Source organism: Leishmania braziliensis, chromosome 3 (genome assembly GCF_000002845.2).
Source record: "Leishmania braziliensis MHOM/BR/75/M2904 complete genome, chromosome 3".
NCBI classification, from domain to species: Eukaryota; Euglenozoa; class Kinetoplastea; order Trypanosomatida; family Trypanosomatidae; genus Leishmania; species Leishmania braziliensis.
This window is the reverse complement of record NC_009296.2, coordinates 181,561-190,135: the sequence shown is the minus strand read 5'-3', so window position 1 is coordinate 190,135 and position 8,575 is coordinate 181,561. Positions and strand designations below refer to the sequence as shown.

The 8,575-nt window shown below is 59.9% G+C and overlaps 2 protein-coding genes across 2 annotated transcripts; both read right to left on the bottom strand.

Annotated features, from left to right (window-relative positions):
• Window positions 1-1,564: 1,564 nt before the first annotated feature.
• Window positions 1,565-3,388, bottom strand: LBRM_03_0540 (conserved hypothetical protein; the record flags this gene model as incomplete). The annotated part of the gene is made up of 1 exon (XM_001561594.2): window positions 1,565-3,388. The coding sequence occupies one exon, from the start codon at window positions 3,386-3,388 to the stop codon at window positions 1,565-1,567; it is 1,824 nt and encodes a 607-aa protein (XP_001561644.2).
• Window positions 3,389-4,703: 1,315 nt separating this feature from the next.
• On the bottom strand, window positions 4,704-5,153 carry LBRM_03_0530 (conserved hypothetical protein; the record flags this gene model as incomplete). The annotated part of the gene is made up of 1 exon (XM_001561593.2): window positions 4,704-5,153. One exon carries the CDS (start codon window positions 5,151-5,153, stop codon window positions 4,704-4,706), a length of 450 nt encoding a protein of 149 aa, XP_001561643.1.
• Between the last annotated feature and the right edge of the window lie 3,422 nt (window positions 5,154-8,575).

Genomic DNA, 8,575 nt, shown 5'->3' with positions numbered 1-8,575 from the left:
GTGTGTGTGTGTGTGTGGGAGGGGTGAGTGGCGTTGAAAGAGGGAGAGGTATTGTCGGCCCCCCCCCCGGGGTGCGGGTGGTGGGGAAATCCATCCCGGCTCCTTCAGACTCAGCACCTCTCTTCTCTTTCCTTCCTTCCTTCCCTATAAAACACATTCTCCACATAGCGTACAGCGTCGCCGTCGCCTGTCGACTTTTATTAGTTCCGCCTCCTCTTCTGCCGGCCGTTAAAGCGCGGAGTGGGTCGTCAGCGAGCGAACAACAGAAGGAGCCTATAAACGACCAGCGCGCCTGCACAACGCGAGCCTGCCGTGACGCGTAACACCACCACCACCACCACCGCTATCCTCCTCATCGGCATCACCACCTCTTCTGCATGTACGGAGTAGAGCCCATAAAATGATCGAGAGAGAGCCACAGAGAGACGCCGCAGACTAAAATGCTCCGCTGCCTTCACCTCCACCTCCTGCCACGCCTCACCGCCGCCAGACTCGACGAAGACACACAGGCGGAGAGAGAGAGAGAGGTAAACACGAACACGTGCCTGCGCAGCAGCAGCCCCCCTCCTCCCTCTCCCTCTCCTTTTCCGCTAATGAAGCCTCAGCAGCGCCAACTTTCATTTTCACTTCATCTTCGCTCTCGTTTTCTCTTCTCGGTCACAATTCGGAAAGGCTCAAAGGCGCTGATGTCCTCAATCTCGTGGGAGAGAGAAGAGGGGGGGGGAGTAGAAGAGGTGTCACGAGTGCGCAGTGTGTGTGTCTCTCCTCGACTTGTCCATCTCCTTCCCTGCAACAGGGGTCCAAACCGCCCCCACTCCACTCGACCTGCCATCAGGGGCCCGTCGCGTGGCGTGCGAGGCAGCCGTAAGACACACGCGTGCAAACAGCAATGCGCCGACTCAGCCATCCCAGCACGGCCTCCGCCTCACAGCCGCTCCCGCCATGCCGGCCGCCACGTGGTGCATCCCACTCGTGGTGGCGCAGGCCCCCCGCTCCACACCAGCAGACAGCGAGGGCCGGGTGCGATGCGTCCGAGCCACGCGGACACTCTGCCCGTCGCATGGGTGGCGCAAGCGTGTCGGCTGTCGCAGGCCGCTCCGACGCCACGCCCTCCAATACCCAACCATCGACATCAGCAGCTCTACATCGCTCTGACCTGCCCATGTCTTAGGTACCAGACCCTGTCACCATCAGGGGTGCCTCGGCATGTGGCAGGGGTAGTGTGAGGTGTGAGGTGTGTGTGTGTGTGGGGACGGGCTGCTGCTTGGGCTTCCCCACGCAGAGGTGTGCTCCTCCCTCAGCGAAAAAGGAAACGCTGAAATACAAGCAACACGAAGGATGATACCCTCTGGAATGGTAGAGGAGTGGGCTTGGGGGGTAGTGGACGGGGCGGGGTCGGCGGCTGAGGTAGCCGCTGGTGATGGCACAGGCACGCGAATTAAACACGTGCAAGGGAGGGGGGGGGGAGAGAGAGAGGTGGGACTTCTCCAGGTCTCTCCTCTGCCTTTCCGTCTTATCATTACGTTGCCACAATGACCAGCCAGGTTCGTGGTCATGGTGCACATCAGCACGGCAGCGCGTCCATGCGCTTCAGCAGATGGACCACCTCGTGCGAGGCGGTCTTCGCCTCTTGCTCCGACCCCACACCAGCGAGGAACTCGTACCGGAGCTTCTGCAGGAAGACGTGCTCGAGCGAGGTGCCGCCGAAGTTGTACGTCACGGCCTTGCTCGCTGACTCGAAGAGCCCTGTGGCGTACAGGTAGTCGCGTGTGTCAGCGTACAGGCACGCCATCGTCATGAGTGTCGCTGCCGCTGGTGCGTTCTGGCGGAAGTCGGGGTAGAGCATGCGATTCAGTTTGAGGGCCCGATCGAGGGCCTCACCAGTGCGGCGACGGCACATCTCCAGCGGCAACTCCAACACGTTCCGCACATCACTAAAGATAAGCGAGGACGGTGTCGCCACAGTGAGCAGCGGGTTCAGCGAGAAGAGCTGCTTCGCGAGAAACACTGGTAAGTCACGCGTGGCCGCCGCCTTGGGGCGTGGCGCGCCGAGCAGGAAGGCCGCGTAGCTGCGTAGGCAGCACGTGTACGCCTCCGCCTCAAACCGCTGCTCAGGGAGCTTGCGCTCCGACATGATGGCGTCCCCGTCCAGGGTCGTGTTGGGCGGATCGGCGTAGTAGCCCGCAGCGTCGGTGAACATGTTAACCACATCACCATCGACGTGGCCAGGCGCTAGATTCCAGTCAAAGGCGCGGGCGGCGATCTCCGCCTGCAGCAGCATATAGAGCCCAAGCTCCGGCTCATGCGTGCGCTCCTTCAGTCCGTCGAGCAGGAGGTTCTTGCGCCTCGTCAGCGCATCCACGTAGTTGGCTGCCTCTTCGATGTACCGCTGTGCGTGGAGGAGGTGCCCTGTGAGCGGAATGGCGAGCAGCCCCTTCAGCACGAGCAGCTTCGGCCGCAACCAGCGCAGCTCCGGGTGAGTGCTGCCGTGCTTGTCATGTGCCGCGGTGGCGAGGCGCAGCAGCTCTTCGATGCGGTCTTGCACCATCGCCAGTGTCAGATATGCTTTTTCTCCGTCGTCACCAACGAGCATCTTCCACTCGGCCGGGTTGAACATGGCTTTAGGTGGCCGTGGTGGAGAGGACGATGAGGCGACGCTGCTGCTGCTGCTGCCGCCGGAAGTCATCCTTGTCGATGACGCTTTGGATGAGCCAGCGCCATCACTCGCCGCGGGAGCGAGCTGGGGGTGGAAGGGTTGCGGGTGCAGCGCGCAGAACGCCTTCATGAAGTGGCCTACCAGAACACAGGCTGTGTCGACCTGGTGCACGTCAGACTTGTCCCACGTGTCGTTGTAGTAGAGCAGCGGAGCGGCTTGCTGCAGGATGGCCTTGTGGACATGCACCCGTGTCGCGTACTCGCAGCGCGGCAGGTGCTCGCTGCCGTTCAGCACCTCAAAGCGCGCGGCGTAGAGGGGGCGGAGGAGGTTTGCCACCGCGGGGCTACGCACCCCGCCGGCGCTGTTCAAGATGTCAATGCCGCGCTCCAGCAGCAAGAGACTCTTCACGCTGTCCTTCTGCGCCTCGGCTACAGAGGCATCCGTTGTGGGCTGCGCGGTCGCTGAGACGGTCGTTGTCCACCGGGTCGGCGGTAGTGCACGCGACATGGCGCTCGCCGCGGCCGAGGTGGCGGCGGATGCAGTGCTATCCGCACGAGATCGCCGCGTCATGAGCCCCACGGCGTCGATCAGCTCCGGTATACCTGCAGGGTTGACATGCGTGTCGGGGTGGAAGCGAGGGAAGTAGAAGGCCATCTCGACTGGGTGCTGCATGAACGACGGCACACTCGTATGCCGCACGTCGGTGCAGCAGCGAGGCGTGCGGCGCAGCATTGCGGAGTGAAGGGGCCGCTATAGGGGCGACTGAAGAAGAAGAAGAAGGAGAGGAGGACGGGACAGCAGAAGAAAGAGGTGTGTGTGCGCTCTCTCTCTTCTCCGCCGTTGATGCGTGTCAAGGGAAAATGAAAGGAACGAGGTAAAAATGCCGCTGGTTTCGCGAGGAAATGTGCATCTCCGCGTACCGATGTGTCTTGTTCCCTCCCCTCTTGAGCACGCAGCCCCTGACCTCTTCCACCCCAGATCGGCACGACAGGCGAGGCTGCACACTGACGAAGCCGCCTTGCGATGTCGGTGGTCACGTTCGCGCGCTGCTGCGCCTCAAGCAAGGGTGGAGAAAGTGCCGGTGTTGAGGATAATGAGCAGTCAACCAGTCCACCCGCAGTCACCGAGTCGGAGTCGGAGAGAGAGAGAGCGGATATCAGGCTACACGGCTCTCTCATCGATGCTCTCCTTGCATTCACCGCGCACCTCACACAGGACTCTATGGCTGATTGCGGAGCGAAACAGAAGCCCTGCGTCTTGCCAACGCGGTATTTTACTCCTGCTCAGCTCATCACGTTCGCATGGGTGCGCGAGGGTGTGTGCGGGCAGGTGAATGCGTATGAACAAGTGAGAGAAGAGGTGTGTTGGGGAGGAGGTTTCGTGGAGTCGATCGAAACAGGCGACGATGTGGGAGAGGGGGTGGTGGTGGGTGGTGGAAAGATGGGGGAGGTAGGGGAAACAAGCAAGCACTGCCACAGCGCAGGGGTCCTGCGACTCTGAGGTAGAGGAAAGGGGAGGGGGGGGGGAACTGTGGTGGTGAAGAAAGCACCCGTTCGTGTCAATCACACCATCCAAAGACGCACCTCCCCCCTCCCCCCTCAGTTTTCGCCTCATGTCCTGCTTCACCGTCTTTTTGTACAGCAATTTCATTCTGCGGCACACTCACAGAGAGAGCCGCAGCGAAGCGGCGGTGGTGGTGGTGGTGGTGGTGGAGAGTGAAAGGGAGGAGTGAAGGGAAGAGAGCACCAGTCCCATCTGGCGAGGTGCCCCCATATATGAGGCCCCCCGCCCCACCACACAATTCCGACCAGCCTTCGCATTGTCTTCCCTCATGTGAACGCAGTCGTCTGTGCGTCGCTCTCGGACTGGCCCTCGTTGGAGTCCCGTCTACGAGTTTTGCGGCACGCACTAGTCTCGCACGGCTGTGCCTTACACGGGCGCCTCCACCCTCTCTATCTCTCACGCAGACACACGCGCGGGTACGCGAAGGTGCCAAACAACAACAGACGGACGGAGCGCGCCAAAGACCACACGAGCGCTCCTTTTCTCACTGTGTAAAGCGCAGCTGCACCTTCTCTTCGATGGTGTCTTGGACCGTGGCAGACATGTTCGCGTAGCCACGCTTCACACCACCCTTAGGGATCGTGGCAAGCTGGCTGCGGCGGATGAGCTCGACACGCTCCCAGAAGGCCTCCTCGTCACGACGCATCTCTTTCCGCTGCTCGCTCAGCACAAACAACTCATCAACACGGCTGCCGCCCACCTTCGAGACGTTCGGGTTCAGCTCCAGCTGCAGCAGACCGGGCGCGAAGAGCGGATGTGCGGAGCCGATCGGGATGTTGGCAGGGTCACAGTCCTCGTCTTGTAGCACCGTGATCGTCTCGTATGACTTCTGGTCTGTGCGCACACCACCGCTACCTGCACCCGCGTCTTTGCATGCTGCACTTGAGCGCAGGTACCGCGCCGGCTGTGAAACGCCGAAGCGCACCGCCTGCATCCACTCCGTTGCCTGGAGGTTCTTGAGGCCGTCACACGGCCGCGGGTACAGCGTGTTCGCGTCTTGCTCGTACCAGTCGCGCAGCTTCGCCTCCGCGAGCAGCTGCGGGTTGCGGCGCAGCGAGCGGCTGTGTGCTTCCTCTTTCGCTGCCCGCGCTTTCTGCACCGCCTGCCATGTGGCAGCCTGGATGCTGGCAGACAGCTTTACAAGGTCGATCCCCCTTTGGCTGCTCGGAGAGGGGGACGGCGGCGGTGAGGGAGGCGATGAGGAGGTCGCGGCGGGGGGTGTGGCTGGTTATGGACAGTGCATCTCTCCAGACACCGAAGTGCGCTGTGGCATTCCACAGGGATAGGCCTTCTTTCCATGCCCCGTGAGTAGCAAGAAACGCGAGCGCTTTCTGAATCATCTCTTGAAGTGCCGCATCCACAGCCTAGCTGAGGTTCACCTGCTCCTGCACCCGAGCCGTCAAGTACTGCGTTACCCTCTGAGGATGATAACGGCACAAGAGGCGAAGCGACTCGGTGTCAAGAGCGTACTGCTCTTCTTTCGGCAGCTTCTCGAGTTCTTCCAGGCTCAGGGAGCCGAGGAGCAGTTGCATCTTGGCGGGGTCCGTCACTGTGTGCGCCTGGTAGAGCTGCAGGAGAGACTGTGTCCGTTTTGCACGAACGAGTCGCTTGACTAGGCACTTGAACTGGGGGAACCGAGCCCTCTGTAAAAACTTGATCGTCATCGCTGCAGTTTGCCGGTCTCCGTTAGGGGCCAAGATACACATAGGCGTCATCAACAGCTGTGACACCTTGAGGGACGAGTCCTCCAGCAGTGAAGATGCCGTGGCTAGCAGTGCGGCTGGCATGGCCCGCCCGACTCTTCGAGCCTCTGCGAAAGCGCCACGCAGCGCAAAGGCAGCAAGAAGGTGATGGTAGTACCCCTGCGACGGCGCACCGAGCGATGTAATGATACTCTGCAGAGCACTTGACTCTTGCTCGGTCGCAGTGATGCTACAGCGGCCAAACTCCACGAGAGTCGCGCAGCGGCGGTGATGAGAGAGTGAATCTACATGCTGCAGCAGTTCGTCGGGAGAAGAGAAATGGAGCATGGCTTGGAGCGGAAGAGAGGTGGGGGGCGATCAAGGAGCAAACAAGAGCGAATTCACAGGGGAAGGAGGGGTGGGGGGGGTGTCAAGAGATACACAGTGTCCACGTACTGAAAAGGGTCGAGATGGAAGTGGGGAGGAGAGGCGTGACCAATACGAAGAAGCGAACGAGCAATAACAACAACAAACGGGTGCCGCTTTGCAAAGGTGCGTGGGAATGCCCTGAAGCGAGAAAAGGCGTGTCTCGGGGGCGAAGAAATGGCGAGAGTGGAAGCACTCCCCAACACACAAGCAAATATGTACGGCCCTCTTTGGTGTCTGCTTACACTAGCGCGAGTGTATGCCTAGCAGGAGGAACGAGTGTTAGCTATGAATGACGGTAAGGCAGAAACCCGAGAGAAAGTGTGTGTGTGTATGTGTGTCAGTGTGTGGCTGTGAGAGGTGAAGCCGGTGGAGGGTGTCTGGAAGAGGGGAGACGAGGAAAAGTGTACATGGACGCCTGCGAGGCGAAGGAAGGGCAGCGTTCAAAGTCGCTTCCTTTTTTTCTTCCGCAGAGACCTCTGCCGCCGTCTCACGACGAGGTCATCCTGGAGAGGTGTCGGTGAGCGCTGCAGGGAGCGATTTGTTCCCACGCCAAATGGCTGCACTACCAACAAAAAAAAACGCAATGATTCTCTTGACGTTCTGACAGGGCGTTGTGACCCTACGCCGACCCGACCAAACCATTAAGCGGGAAGAATGAAGAGCGAAGAAGACAAGGCAACAGACGACAGGCGAGGTGCACTACACAGACATGGCCACCCACCCACCCACGCACACAGATGCGCTCACATGAACAGCAGAGCATCAGAGAGATCTGGACCAGTTGAGTTACGACCAGGAAAAGGGGTGTAGAAAGTAAAGGGAGTGCATCTACAAGGGGGGGGGGCTGAGAGTTGGGCAGACGACGCGTCTACTCCTTATGCAGCAGCCACTCCCTCACGGAGATCACACGAGCAGGAGAGATTGGCGCAGAGAGAGAGCGAGCGAGCGAGAGAGACGGGCAGATGAACCAAAGAGGAGCTGCACGCAGGGCACCACGGAAATACAGGCGAAAGGCGTCGTGGTGGAAAGCGGCAGCGGGTCACAAGAAGCTACAGTCTTGAGGCAGCAACAGAACATAGCTGGTGCGCCTTGAGATTGTGCGCGTACTTCTCTTCTCCCAACTGCCAAGGATCGACTCGCTGAACATGTTAGCTTCTTCCCTAGTCCGCCAGCGAGAAGATGCAGATTCTGGAGAAGGGAGAGGTAGGGCACCAGGGAACGTGTGCTGTGCTCCGGTTTGACTCGCGAGACGAGAAGGGTCACAGGGACAAGCGCAGGGCAGCGGCACCACCGGAAACAAAAAAAGAAAGGAACGCGCTAGAAGAGAGGAGGTGGTGGAAAGGCTGAGAACGAACAGAACAGTTCAACAGGAGACCGAGCTGGTCATCCTGCGGTAGATGGCCGAACGCCTTACCTGCCAACAAATTCCGCCATGAAAGGGACACACAAGAAATACCGCTCATCGAGAAGAGAAGTGACAGCGCGTATATTTCCACCACACGTCGCCGACGTCAGTGGCGGCCACACAGCAGGACAGGAAACACGGAAGGGAGCGCCCTGCCCACAACAACAAAAGGAGAGGGATGAAAGGAGAGTAGTGTATCGCAATGGGGGGGGGCGCCCAGCCCGCAGCCTCACAACACATACCGCAGACATAAGGCACAGCGGATTGTGCGCCGAGAGAGCGTACACATTGGGAGGGGGGAGAGACACGGCGAAGGAGAAACGCACATGCGCCCATGCGTCAGGCGAGCAATGAAGTTTGAGTGCTAACAAATCTGGTCGCCCTTCCACACCAGAGGAAAGAGACAAAGGGGCGACAATTCCTTTGCCTATTTTGCCCACAGTGATGCGGAGAGTTGGCGAAGCAACACGCCCACTACTGTGAAGCAGAGGGTGCATGTTGTGCAGCACGCGCAAAGCACGGCGACGAGGCTGAAATCTGAAAACACGAAGTCTGAATCTGCGCAAAACACCATCGCATCATCCTTGGAAAACAAAGGCGTCGAGCAAGGAGCGTGCAGCGCACCGTGGAGGTAAACACACCTTATGGAGGAAAAAACAAAGCAGGCGAAAGAGACAGTCGCAAAGGAGAACGAATAGGCGCCCCCCCACCCCACCAACAGCGGCGCATCAGTGAAAAGGGGGTGGGGAGAGGAGGGAGAGAGGCGCCAGCGGGCGGTGCCCAAAGGTGCCGATAGAAGAGAGAAATGCTAAGAAAGCCGCAGAGTGGCGTGTGGTCGCC